The sequence below is a fragment of the Gopherus flavomarginatus genome, chromosome 1 (assembly GCF_025201925.1).
Source record: "Gopherus flavomarginatus isolate rGopFla2 chromosome 1, rGopFla2.mat.asm, whole genome shotgun sequence".
Lineage (NCBI taxonomy): Eukaryota > Metazoa > Chordata > Testudines > Testudinidae > Gopherus > Gopherus flavomarginatus.
The window spans coordinates 103836346-103851088 of NC_066617.1; the positions used below are offsets into that span (position 1 = coordinate 103836346).

Below are 14743 nucleotides of genomic sequence, written 5' to 3' on the forward strand. Positions count from 1 at the left end.
TCCACCTCCCCGTGGGGATTAGCTTGCGGCACTGGGAGCTGCGCTCCCAGTGCTGGGGCACTGTTTACACTGGCGCTTTGCAGCGCTGTAACTTGCTCTGCTCAGAGGTGTGTTTTTTCACAGCCCTGAGCGAGAAAGTTGCCGCGCTGTAAAGCGCCAGCGTAGCCAAGGCCTCAGTTACAGCAAGCACACTCTCCACCACTGTGACAGTGTAAAGAGCCTTTAAATGTCACATTAACACTCACTTGAAGGCCCCTTTCCACTGGCAGAGCAGTATGCAGTGACCTTAGTTTTGGGAAATGGGAATGGAAAGCAAACCCTCATTAATTCTAGATCATACTTTCCATTCTCATTCCAGCCTGTAAGACAGCTGAAAAGTGCTACAGTTTATTTTTCTTTATAAACTGAATTCTAGATGGCTGCTTTAGCTGAGCACTGATTTCTTCTCAATAATCAGTCGATTATCTGGGACATAACTACAATTCACTCTAATATAACCTGGTTTTGAAACTTTAACTTTTGTTAAAATGGCAGAATGGGTAAAACAGTCAATGTTTTTCTATACACAAGCTAACTACAGAAAAACTGTATATTCTTATCATATCAAAACATGATTTTTGTTCTTTCAAGGGGCTAGAAGAAATAGTATTGACTTTTCTACAATTGTATCAACTAGTTCAATTGGAAAGGTTTTTTTAGTTGTGCCTTTTTAAAATTAAGAGCTTCATTATCAAAGAAGCTGAGTACTGCAGACCTCATAGACTTCAGCTGAAACAGTGAAATGTTAAGTCCTACTGACAATCAGGCCCAGGATACTTAGCTTCATATGAAACAGTTACAGTCAGTATTTGAAATATGAACCTCAAGATTTAGCTTTTAAATTCAACATATTTAATAAAATATTCAACCAAGAAAGCATTATTCCAGTCGCAAAATAAAATATATTTAGTGAAAGAGCATTGGAAAACCAGAGTCAAAAAATACATCTGTTATGATGCAGGTTGTCATACCTACTCATGTATATAATTTCCATGCTTCTGTGTTGCAAGAAAGCATATATATATCACCTGAGTATGAGTATGAGTGACAGGATTCTGAAAAATATGAGCTTGGGTTTGAATTCACTAGACTCTAAGGTAGTGTCTGATGATATTGTGTGTTGCAGCTATTAAACAACTTTGATGAATAGTTCTGCTTTTGACACATTCATTAGAGCTTTTCATATAAACATCTAAAATAAATATAACCCAGAATCAAGTATGCACTAGGAAGCTGTTTTATACATGCATATATGAGTAAGAAAAGGCAGCGCATTAAAAACATATACTGAAAACATATACTTTAGGGCCTCATTAGAAGGTCACATCTCACATATTTAAAAATAATTATTGAATTATTCAGACCTGCAACATCTTTCAATTAAATTGATTTCAGGATCAAAAATGTAATTTTATTACAAGACCTGGTTTTATCTGTAAATGTGCTGTATAAACCACTATTGCAGAAAACAGTATAATATATTCAGCCCTATACATTACATCTCAGTATTTTGTACCAGCAACACAATGAAACAGACACAATTAGCTGAAGACTTCAGTCTTTCATTATAAAGCAGAACGTAATGGTAAAGGACAAACCAAGACTGAAGGAACAGATTCAGAGCTTGATCCAGTTGTTAGGTATGCAGGCACATTACCATGCAGCCTGCGAAACTGGCTAGTACAGGCATGTGAACGAATACAGTAGCTGATTTTACAAGGTATACAGTAACAAGAATGAGCATTCTGCACATCTGAGGACATAACAAAGCCCTTACTCTGCCTGTTAAATCACTGTTACTATGAAAGAGCTACAGGTTTTTCAAATAATTATTTCTTTGCATGGACTTACTTTAACTGTCGAGGTTCACAGTCAACTCCAGGTAGTAAGAGCCTTGCTGCTTGCCGTACATCATCACTGTCCACAGAGAAACTGCGACGGTGCCCTGCATGAGCCAAAGCAACCCTTATCCATTCCATCAGGGGTGGCAACACTATGAATGGCCTAGAAAGAGCAAAACAGGACAGCGAGTGCTATTAATCTTTAAACATCAAAATTAGAGAGTGATCAAACTAGCTTAGCAAACTGCAGGCAGGTCTAACCCATGCAGCTGACTTGCACCATTTCCAGGAAAGGGCGGGCTGCGTGTTTTTTGCCCATGAAATGCAAATCATAGCTCATGAACTTCTTATCTTTATGGCTCTGTAAGTGGTTGCTTTGAGGTCCACACATTTGCCTGGGAATCCACATGCTTCAAACTGGGTCTCAGGAAAAGCAAGCAGAACCCCACTCACAGGAACACACCTCTTTTGGCTGATACATGCCTGTCAGTCAGAGCTTCCTTCCTACCCTGCCACCAGCTGAGGGAGGGAGAGGGAGAACCCTTCCACCCAACCCAGCAGTCAAAGGAAGAGGAGAGAAGGTAGTTGATGTGCGAGGAAGTTTCCAAATACCGCATTGTCTCAGACTGATGCAATGTCAGAATCTCACCAGATTATTATTTTGTGGCTCTCTGCAGCTCAGTGATGACATGGCTTGTACATTGTTGAAGGCTGAGTACCACTGACGCTACCGCATTTTTGAGGTATCTGAGGGCTGCTTCACAGATCATATTTTTAAAAGTCTACTACTGTTCAAATTAAAACTATTATAAATACAGGGCATGAAAATTGGGGGAAATTACCTGCTACTGTGTCATATGTTTTTTTTTAAAATCATACGCTCAAAAGTCAGTTGCCATTTGGCCCAAGTCCCTCCTGTAACCTGTTGTTTTCATTCAGCTTTTCAGTTTCTCACCACCTCTACTAAAGCAACATGGACATTACAATCTAAATTGGGCCTAACACCAGTGAGGACGTGGATTTTCTTTTTACTATTATAAAACTATTACATAACACGGCTGTGTGTCTGCTAGGAATAGTTAACCACTGGTGTCAAACACAGTACCCCTCTGGTCCTCTCACTCCAGCCACATTTGAACATGGTTTGAGCACTAGTGTAGACAGGCACAAAACATGTGCAACTCCCATTTCCAGAAACTGTATTCCGCCCGCTGTTCTACCAGGAGTTGACCGTGCTTTAATACCTAAACCAATTTGAGGAAAACTCAAGAAGTTTAGTAATAGCAAAGGTAAGGTTTATTCCCCTCACTCTTTCACAGAGATGATTCTTCCATTCCTTCTCCTCCTTTCCCTCTACCTCCGCTAGTGCCTCCTGGGAACTGTAGTTATTGGACTCAAAATTACAGAAATTACTTGGCAACAAACTTACAAATTGGGTTCATTATCTGCACCTAGCTACATACATCACACCCTTCCCCTTTAGAATCACCATCATAAGACTTTAAACCATCACTTCCAACTGTCACTTGAGTCTGGTAACAGTCTTCCAATCTTTTAAGCAGTCTCCCTTGTCTCACACTTCTCCTAATACCTGGAGAGGCAGGAACGAGATTAGGCCATCGTGCAATTCCTATTGCTATATATTCTCAATTATCACTATAAGAGTCAGCACAACCTCAGAGTGGAAAACAGCCACGAGAGAAGACAAGGTACTTAGGACCTAAAGACTTGTGTAGTCAATGGATGGCCCTACAAGACAATGACACCAGCACATTTGCAACCATTTAGATGTACATCATGTGAATTGTCCCTTGTAAAGGAACGGATTTTGAGAACTCACTGTTTTGTGCCTACACTTCTTAGGCCTGGTCTACACTGGAGTGGGGTGGAGATTGATTGATCTAAGTCATGCAACTTCAGCTACGTGAACAATGTAGCTGAAGTTGATATACTTTAGACCTACTAACCGCAGTGTCTTCACTGCGGTGAGTCGACTGCTGCCAGTCCCCCATTGACTCTGTCTGCGCCTTTTGCGACAGTGGAGTACAGGAGTCGATGGGAGAGCGCTCAGGAGTCAATCTGTTGCATCTAGGCTGCCCACCAATCTGGTGGGTAATGTAGACATATCCTGAGAGAACAACTGATTCACTTGACACATGAAGGACATTTATGGATAGGTCTAACCAAAACACAACTGCAACAAGACTTCTGGTGGCCAGGGACGGACAAGTAGGTTGAGGAAATAATCAAGAATTGCATGACTTCCTTTCTTCTTTCACTCACCCCTTTTCATTTGGTGTTCTTTTTCCTTGCTTACCCCTCCTTCTGTACAGTAACTCCCCACTTAAAGTCATCCCAGTTAACGTTGTTTTGTTGCTGATCAATTAGGGAACATGCTCGTTTACAGTTGTGTAATGCTCCCTTTTAACGTCATTTGGCAGCCGCCTGCTTTGTCTACTGTGTGCAGGAAGAGCAACCTGTTGCAGCTAGCTGGTGGGGGCTTGGAACCAGGGTGGACTGGCAGCCCCCCTACCAGCTCCCCACTCCCTAAGTTTCCTGTGCAGCAGTTGCCCAGCAGGCTAGCAATTGCAGCTGTCCCTCACCAGGGCCGCCTGAGGGGGGCAAGTGGGGCAATTTGCCCCAGGCCCTGGGCTCTGCGGGGCCCTCACAAGAATGACTGAGGCTCCCTCTCCAACCCCACCCAACCCAACTCCGCCTCCGTCCCTCTCCCGGAGCCTCAGTGCATCTAGGAGCGTCCCTGAACAGCGCTGCAGTGTGGCTCCGGCGGGGGTCCTGCAAGCTCCGCCCCACTCAGACCCGCGTGGTCAGGAGGCGGGGCTGCGAGCTCCAGGCCGAGCGGAGGGAGCTGAGCTCAGCCTGGAGCTCACAGCCCCGCCCCCTGACCACGCGGCTCTGAGTGGGGAAGAGCTCAGGGGCCCCACCGGAGCCACGCTACAGCTGTCGAGAGAAGCTCCTGGATGCGCTGAGGCTCTGGGTGAGGGAGGAACTGGGGGTAAGGGGCCAGGGCCAGGGGGGTTGGCTAAGGGGCAGGGAGTCCTGGGGACAGTCAGTGCACAGGGAGGGGGCAGAGGTTGGGGGGCAGTCAGGGGACAGGGAACAGGGGGAGGCGGTCGGATCGTGGGCATTCTGGGGGTCTGTCAGGACTCAGCAGGAGGGAGGATAGAGGTTGGGGCAGTTAGGGGACAGGGAGCAAGGGTGGGGTCCAGGGGTGGTGGGGGATGAGGTCTCTGGGGGACAGTGAGGGGACAAGGAGCAGGATGGGTCAGGGATTCTGAGGGGGGTGGGCAGTCGGGGGGCAGGAAGTGGGTAGGTGTCGGATAGGGGTCAGGGCCAGGCTGTTTGGGAGGCATAGCCTTCCCTACCCTAAAGCTCATTCAGCAGTTTGAGGCTTGCAGAAGAGCCAAGCTGTTAGCTTTTCCATTAGGGCTACCATCCCTTTCACTTCTCAAATGCCAATTTACAGTCTATATTTAATTTCAGTGCCATAGGGAGATTCATGTCAGGGGAGGATAGCTTCATTTAAAATTAGCCACTGGGGGAGGGATCACATGAGAAGAGCAATATCCTTCCCAACCCTACCAAAGGAGACCTCCCTCCCCTGCATTCCCTGAAGCTTGAGAGGGGTTAATTCAGTGGTTCTCAAACTTTTGTACTGGTGACTCTTTCACATAGCAAACCTCTGAGTGCGACCCCCCCCTATAAATTAAAACACTTTTTTATATATTTAACAGTATTATAAATGCTGGAGGCAAAGCAAGGTTTGAGGTAGAGGCTGACAGCTCGTGACCCCCAGTAATAACCTTGTGACCCCCTGAGGGGTCCTGACCCCCAGTTTGAGAACCCCTGGATTAATTTAATTTTAGCACCCTGTGTCCATTCACATGCATCGTGCTATTTTGAGCATTTCAGTTTTCACAACACAAGCTCATCCCAGATCCTGGAACAAGCTCAATTGCTCAGTTCGTGGAGTATGTGCATAAGCTATACTAAAGACAAACCCACAGTAACCATCTCCAGTTTGTGAGGGACCCCGTGGAGCCAGTCTCTAGGAAACAGATAAATGCATGGAGGTTATGTCCATTAATGGCTATTAGCCAGGATGGTTAAGGAATGGTGTCCCTAGCCTCTGTTTGTCAGAGGATGGAGATGAATGGCAGGAGAGAGATCACTTGATCATTACCGGTTAGGTTTACTCCCTCTGGGGCACTTGGCATTGGCCATTGTCAGTAGACAGGATACGGGGCTGGATGGACCTTTGGTTTGACCCAGTATGGCTGTATTTATGTTCTAATCTAAATGAACCCAAAGTTATGGAGACAGATGAGAGTCAAGAAAGCCAGCAGAGTATTAGAAACCTGGAAAAATCTCTGACTGGATGGGCTCAGGTGTTTGGTCACAAGCTGAGGTGGTTCAAAAGCTTTGGATTTTTTTTAAGCAGATTTTTTTTATTGTTTCTTTAAACAATCAAACACAGCAAGCAGCAAATATTTGGCCACACACTTCTGAAACCCCAAACCATATTCAGGTTTTGGCAGACTAATTTCAGCTTTTCAATTAAAAAAATCACAACAAATTTTGAAGGAAAGCAGACATTGTCCGTGATTTTGTTCTGCTTTTTAACGCCCCCTAGTTTTCGATCCAGAAAAAATTTTGACGGAAAATATTTGTCCAACCCTTTTAATGAGCTTTAGTGTCTTTTAGCACTAGCTGATGCTGAGAACCAGTGATACCTCGTAAAGAAGTTTTCTCAAAACTGGGTTTGTGCTGAGATGCAGAAGGTTTATTTTTCCCAGGGCTGCCCGTGGGGGGGGAGCAAGAGGGGCAATTTGCGCCAGGCCCCACGGGGGCCCCCACGAGAATATAATATTGTATAGTATTGCAATTTTTTTTAATAGAGGGGGCCCCCGAAATTGCTTTGCCCCAGGCCCCCTGAATCCTCTGGGCAGCCCTGTCCCTCCCCTCACTGCCATGTGCTGCTCCTCCCCTCTGCCTTGGAGCTGCTCCCTGAGATTCCTGCTTGCTGTTCAGGGGGGAAGGAAGGAAGAGGGGGGCTAATGTCAGGGTGTCCCCCTCCCCCCTGCACCTCACTTACCCATCTTCCATAGATCAGGGGACATAAACCAGGGCTCAAGGCAGAGGGAGCTTGCAGCAGCTGTGGTCTCAGCAAGCTGATCTAATTAACAAGGCAATGTATTTAAAGGGGAAATGCATATATCTCCCTCCATTCCTGCTACCTTGTTGAGTGAGAGAGTTAACTCTTGAGGTCTCAGCCAATTGCTAGTTCATCATTTAGCAATAAGGGAAATATCCCACCCTCTGACTCTTCCACCTCAACCAAGCTTCACAATCATTGTTACTGTGTACCAGTATTAAATTGTTTGTTTAAAACTATACTCTGTGTGTGTGTGTGTGTGTGTGTATATATACACACACTATATGTATATTAGTCTTATATACATTATATACATTAGTATAGTCATATATATTAATATGTATATTAGTCTTTTGTCTGGTGAAAAAATGTCCTTGGAACCTAACCCCTTCATTTACATTTATTCTTATGGGGAAACCGGATTCGCTTAAAGTTGCATTTTTCGGGAACATACCTACAACGTTAAGTGAGGAGTTACTGTACTACCTTTTCATAGCAGGGTTAAAAAGCCCATCTGACTAAGTTAGGTGTCCACTGGGCAAATACTTTACATTTTACATACAGTACCTTACTCCGTATCCACCTTGGGACACCTGATTTAATAGGACGTTGAGTCTTTGGAACATTTTTTCACATTCACAGCTTTCAGTAATATTATACCATTTATTCTTCTTTTGAAGACTTTTCTTTGTACAACTTTGACATTAATATTCTTTAAGGGAGAGGTTTTCAAAAATGCCTAAGATTTAGGAGCCCAAGTGCCAGTGACTTTCAATGGGGCATGATGCTCCTAAATCCTTCAGACCCTTTTGAAAATCTCCTCCTAAATGATTCAGTCATTTGCTGATTTGACATTTTTATTTTTTTTTTAAAATGAATCTGTCACCCTCCAGATGAGGGACTATTTGTTTTTGAGGCGATTGCATCCTCAAGATCAAGCGGTGGTGGTAAGAGCTGGTGCTGATTAGCATGCGTGCTTGTGGTTTGGCCTTTAAACTTCCCAGGCCGGTGCAAGGATGTTTCATGCCCTACGTGAAATTTCCACCTTACGCCCTCCCCTATCTCCGAGCCCCCGCCCTGAGGCGCCCCCCTCCACCCTGAGGCGCCCCCCCTGCGGCAGCTTTCCACCCCCCACCCTGAGGCACCCCCTGCTCCGCCTCCACCCCGAGCACGCCGTCGCTGCTTCACTTCTCCCGCCTCCCAGGCTTGCGGTGCCAATCAGCTTAGACGCCGCAAGCCTAGGAGGCAGGAGAACTGAAGAGCTGACGGCGTGCTTGGGGAGGAGGCGGGGCAGGGGTGAGTTGGGGCGGCGAGTTCCCTTGTGTGCCGCCCCCCCACCCTTACTTGCTGCAGGCGGCCCTCCCCGTGCTCCGCTGCCCCAGCTCCCTCCACCTAAATGCCGGCGGCGACCGGGGCGGTCGAAGTTCCAGCCACCGCGGTCACTGCTGAAGAAAATGCCGCCGCCCCCAAATCCTAGCGCGGTCGCCTAAAGGTTGCACTGGTCCTGATACCTCCCAATCCAGGAAGTTAACGAATGATAGATAGCTGAGGGAGCAAACGGAGTAAGGAGTTGGCTTAGGGGAGCTCAGTGATAGTTCACCTGATGTAAAGAAAGCTGAAAAGCACCAGAGATCTTGACATTTTGTTTAAACCTAGTCAAAAACAGACCAGGTAAAAAGATGATAGATAAAGTTACCAAACAATGACTTAGGATCAGGGAGGGTTAGTACAATATGGCCTGTGGAGCCAGCAAACCAGTAGCAATTTACTCAGTATAAAGAACTCCCAGTTTATTGCATCATAAATTAGGCACTCCAGGATTCAAGTATTAGCCCCTCAAGGCGAGGATTGCTGAACTAGATTATCTACATGAGACAAAGATATACCTGGGATTGAACAGGACATTTAAGGAAGGCAGTAAAGCCTCCATCAGTAGATCTGGCTCCCCTAGTTATTTGAATGAGGCAGCCAGTGTATCTTGGCTAAAGGAGGCAAAGGACCCCTCTAGATATGACCCACAGGGGTGTCATTTGTCCCCCCCACCCCATGCAGACTTTTCATAGGTCCATATGCTCCTATAGTGAGGCTGAGTGGCCTCCCTCCGAACTGGAGTGTGAGGGACCACTATGTTCCCCTGGCGGAGCCAAATTCACCCTGCCCCGCCCCCCTCACCGGACGTATCAGAGCGGGACAGGATGTAGAAAAGGAGACAGAGCCCTGGAGCTCAGTTGCTGCTGAGCCACAGGAGATACTGGACGGCTCTTCTGGGGAGCAGATGCTAGGGTTGCCAACTGTATAATCGCACAAACCTAAACACTCTTGCCTGCCCTGCCACTTCCCTCCATCACTTGCTCTCCCCCAACCTCACTCACTTTCACCAGGCTGGGGCAGCTGTGTGGGAGGGGATGCAGGGTGCAGGCTCTGGGAAGGAGTTTGGGTGTGAGAGAGGGCTCAGGGCTGAGGCAGGTGGCTAGGGTACGGTAGGGGGTTTGGGGCTCAGGGCTGTTGGGGTGCAGGCTCTGGCTGGGCAGCGCTTACCTTGGGTGGCTCCCAGAAAGAGCGGCATGTCTGCCAATAGCTCCTAGGCCCAGGGGGGACCAGGCAGCTCTGTGTGCTGCTCCAACCTGCAGGCACTGCCCCCGCAGCTCCCACTGGCCATGGATCCCTGTTCCCAGCCAATGGAACCTGCAGAGTTGGTGCTTGAGGCGGGTGCCACACATGGAGATCCTATGGCCGTGCCTCTACTGAGGAGTCACTGCTGCAAATGCCGGCTGCTTCTGGGAGCAGCGCGGAGCCAAGGCAAGTAGGGAGCCTGCCTTAGCCCCACTGCGCCGCCAGATTTCTAGCGGCTTAAAATCTCCCTGACTGCTTTCACTAGCCTCTGGGATACCGAGCCTGAACCCAGGAGACTCCCGGCCAAACTGGGTGGGGTGGCAACCTAGCAGATGCCTCTGCAAGAACCCAGCCCAGCCCCAGAGTGGGTCGATGCCTTGCTGTCGGGGAGGAAGATGAGGACCCTGAGGAGTTGCTGGAGCTACCTGCAAACAAATACCCCAAGGAGACAGGGGATCTTTGGACCACGGGACCCTACACCCAGACTGTGGTAAGAAGTAGCCCAGGGGAACCAGACTCTAGTCTGGTCCTGCTGCCGGAGTGTGAGTTAGCACGTTGCAGCTGGAATCCCCGCTGACCCAGTGGCAGATCATCCTGCTATTGTTATGGCCCTGGGCTGGGCCACCATGGAGTTGGGTGGGCCTGCGTCCCCCCTGACACCCAACCCCTGGGATGACAGCCTCCCCATCATAGGCCAGGAGGTGCTCACCCCCCTGCCTGAGCCCCTAGGCTGCTCTGGTGCTCACCCCTGCAAGAGCCCTGTTTGCCACCTTGCCATGCTTTAGGTCCTGGGCTTATAGACTGCTACAGTTCTGCCTTGAATACAGACCTGAGCCCTAACTATCTGTGACTCTGCCCCACCCAGAGGAAGCCAAAGCCCCTCTACAGACTGTTTATAGCTGTCTACCCCACCCAGGTGGCTGTGGGCTAAAGACTGCTGTGCTTCACCCTGCCCGGGGGGCTGGAGCTCTCTCCTAAGAGACTGTTACTTGCAGTCTGCCTGTAGTGAGGCAGAGTGACCTCCCTCCCCCACTTGAGAGCGAGGGACCACTACAGCTCTTCCATGTCCCCACAGACTTTGCAGGATATCATATAATCACATATCATATTCTATATATTGACACACTTTTGCCCACAGTCCCCAACCCCCTGTATTTTTTCCTAAAGTGAAACCTTTGATGACCAACTTTCCAGAATAGGCAGGGAAGAAGGACTACTCCTTGTTCCTCAAACCTTTGGGCCTAAGGAATTTTCTCTAGGAGAAGAGGACCTGGTAATATTAAATACTTGAGAACAACAGACAGATGGTAGGGGATTTCATCATTAACCAAAAAGACCGCAGAATGTGCAAATATCAAGAGAATTTAACAGTCTGTGGGCTACTAGTTATAAGCGACTTTATCTACCTGCAATGTAAAATTGGCTTATTGGGGAAGCGTTTATAGTTATGAGGCATACTGGAATCAATGGCAGAGAACTGCAAGAAAGGTGTCCCAGAGGCTACATATCAAAGAGTATTTAGAAAACTCATGTTGAGTGCCACAAAAGCTGACTTCTCTGAAACACTACTAGCCTCTCATGCAATAACAGCAAGGCAAGGGGAGATTGGAACTCTCCATGTGTGCTGGAGAAGATGGGACATGAGCAGGACTGAAGCTAATCACGTACTTGGGAACTACTGAAGGGAATGAGAACCTGGAGTGAAGGGATGGTCATCACCTTCTCAGTGGGAACTAGACTGCTGCCTTTGAAACTGAGAATGTTTTGGGCAGATTGTTTAAAAAAGGCTGGAAGTTGCTGAGGTCTTCTCCTATCAGTAGTGCCAACCATGCTAATAGTAACAACCAGGTAAATTTGAAGACCCAGCTGAAAGCAGAAAACTCACTGTAAGCTACTGGCAGTAATCCTGGGGAAACCAAGCAGGTTCAGCACCATTATGAACAAAAATATTGTGTCAAAGAAAAGGAATAAAGGAGGGCCAGTTTATCAGAAAGCAGAGCAACATAAGTCGGTGGACAGTATCGGAAGCTTGTAAATTGCAATGGGTGCGTAATAACGCTCAGCACGGGTTGCAAACGCCAACATAATTACATCCAAAACATTCTGCAAAAATAAAATAATTAATAGGAAACTGCAAATTTTAGGCTACAACCCAGATGGGAAAAAATAGGCTGGGTCATAGGAATAGGTATTTGCATTTAGCTAACCTTCCAATACAAATCACAAGACACAAAGAGGGCAGGGCAGTACTCTCTAAAATGCATCAGAAACTTACTCTAAACTGCAGCAGGATTGTTCATGCAATCAGGGAGATGTAACTGGCTTCCTTACTGCCCCACTCTGCTGCAACTGGAAAACATGGGAGCCAGCAGAAAACCTAGCCCACTATATTTATAAACAGACAACACTGTTTACAGGAGTGTTAACCATAATACTATAATATTTTACATTCTTTCTTTCTTGTACTTATATTTTGCAAATTTTAATAAAAAATAAAATTAAAACGAGCGTTAGCTATTTCATATAGTAAAAGCCTACAGAGGGCAGCATCAGTATTTTATAGAAGTTGGCAGAAGATTTTGTTTAAAGGGTGGTTCCACTACAAACACAGAGGGAAGAAATTTACCCATTATTTTTCACGAAGGGCACACATAACATGGTATACAGAAAAAGTCACCAGGATTTGTTTTTTTGAGGAGAAAATCTTATATGGTCCATTGAAATAGGCTAAAAATGCCCTATTGGGGTTTATGCAGCATGTGAAGTTTTCTTTTAAAATTGTTTATGTACTGACGGACAATGAAGAAGACGAAGTTATAGGGAAGCTGTAGTATACAAGATAACATGACAATACTTCCTAATCACATCATGAGAAAAATACAGTTATGCTCGGGTACTGCATTATTAAGTGTACCTAACTGGTTTATCTTCACTATGCAAGGGAAGACTATAACGAAGAGAGTTTGACTGCTGCATTATTTTGCCTTTGTATTCAAGAGCAGGCCTGCATCACATTAGTCACCTGGTTATTCTTTTGAAGTGTATATTTTAATTAAGTTATTATTATACCCAAAGCATACATATTCTGGGGCTTTAATGATGAAAAGTAGATCATGCCTTCAGATCTGCATGCAGAGGTGACTCTCCAGGTGCAGATGCCTCCTCTCGTGTGTGTGTGTGGGGGGGAGGGGGGAGGTGCACAGGAGTCTCTGGTTCACTGCCCCATCCCTTTACAAAGTGTGCAGAGTGCTCAGCCTTGCATTGGGTGAGAGTGGAGCCAATGGGGACAAACATCATCCCCCTCTAGCTTAGCTAAGATTGCCCAACACAGCCTGGGCTGTTCTTCAGATGTCTGGCAACCCATCTCTCCAACAGAACAACTGGGGAGAAACTCTGTGGGAGATGGTGATCCGGTGCCCTCCCCACACTGATTTATCCCATGAAATGAAGTGAGTTGCCCAAGTCAGGTCCTACTGCAGGACATCATTTTATATGTTCACCAAGGCTCTGCAAACCTTCCAGAGCCAAGATTCATCCTTGCATTGGGGCCTGCACCAGGCCAATCTTAGACGTTTCTTTCCACACATGTAACCAGTGGTGAGCTGGAGCCGGTTCCCACCAGTTCACGAGAACTAGTTTTTAAATTTAGAAACCCTTTTAGAACCAGTTGTAAAGGGCTTTTAAATTTAACAAAAGCTCCAGCAGCTCCCTGCCCCGCCCCCGGCCCCAGCTCAGTTGGCTCCAGCTCTGCCTCTGCCTCCTCCCCTGAAGGCTCCCCCTCTGGGCTTCCCGCGAATCAGCTGTTAGCACAGGAAGCCTGGGAGGGCTGAGAAGGAAGCAGCAGCTTCCTGCAGGTGAGGGGCACGAGGAGGGCTCCAGGTGCCGCGCGTCTCCGGGCAGCCCTGGCCCTAACTCTGGCTGGCTGGACAGCGCATCTCTGGACCAGTCCCTAGCCCCGACCGGCCGGTGGCACGGCTCCGGGCCAGCCCCCAACTCCAGGCCGGCCCCTGACTCCGTGCCGGCCCTAACTCCAGCCGGCTGGGCAGCGTGGCTCCATGCCGGCCCCCGGCCCCAACTGTGGGCCGGCCCCTGATTCCAGGCCGGCCAGCGGCTCCGGCCCCTGGCCCCGGGCCAGCCCCCGGCCCTCGACTCTGGCCTGGCCAGTGGCTCCAGGCCGGCCCCGACTCTGGGCAGGCCAGCGGCTCCAGCCTCTAGCTCTGGGCTGGCCCCCGGTCCCGAATGTGGACCAGTCCCCTATTTCGGGCTGGCCAGCGGCTCTGGCCCGGCCCCCAACTCTGGCCCGGCGCCCACGGCTCCTGGCCCCGACTCCGGGTGGCATGGCCCCCATCTCCAGGCAGCGCGGTAAGGGGGGCAGGGAACAGGGAGAGGGTGTTGCATAGAGGGTGGGAAGTGGATTAGGGTTGGGACTCGGGGCGGTCAGAGGGCAGGGAACAGGGGAATTGAATGGGGGCAAGGGACCTGGGAGGACAGTCAGGAAGGATCAGGGGTTGGATGGGGCAGTGGAAGCCAGTCAGGGGCAGGGGTTCCAGGGGGCAGTCGGGACAGAGAGAAGGGGTGGTTGGATGGGGCAGAGGTCCCAGGGGGCCATCAGGAATAAGAGAAGGGGTTGGATGGGGCGGCAGGGGGCAGTTAGGGAACAGGGAAGGGGGGTGGATGGGGCAGAGGTCCTGGGGGTGGGGTGTCAAGAAACATGGGGGGGTTGGATGGGGCAGGAGTCCCGGGGGGCAGGCATGACCCCCTCGTGGTGTAAGGAGGAGGGAACTGGTTGTTAATATTTTGGCAGCTCATCACTGCATGTAACTTCCCTTGTCCTCCTGAAGAGGCCTGGTGCCGGACCTGGGCAAAAAAAAAAAATGTTCACCAAAAAAATGTGCAGATTCAGGTTGACAGAAACATTTCATGATTCATGTCAAATTCGCCATATTGTTACGAACAGAAAAACCCCAAAAACTAAACAAGGCATTTTGTTTTGGGTTGAACACAACAACATTTTGTTCAAACCAAAACAGATGTTACTTCTCTGTTTGCAGAAAATTTTTCAAAAATTTTGTTTTGT

The 14743-nt window shown here is 48.1% G+C and overlaps 1 protein-coding gene across 2 annotated transcripts in view; it reads right to left on the bottom strand.

Annotated features, from left to right (window-relative positions):
* Positions 1–14743, bottom strand: part of ABTB3 (ankyrin repeat and BTB domain containing 3) — a 325425-nt gene that overhangs the window by 73421 nt on the left and 237261 nt on the right. For both annotated transcript variants that reach the window (XM_050926302.1, XM_050926291.1), the window contains exon 4: positions 1891–2043. In XM_050926302.1, the coding sequence (XP_050782259.1) occupies positions 1891–2043 (153 nt within the window). The remainder of the gene's footprint in view (positions 1–1890; positions 2044–14743) is intronic.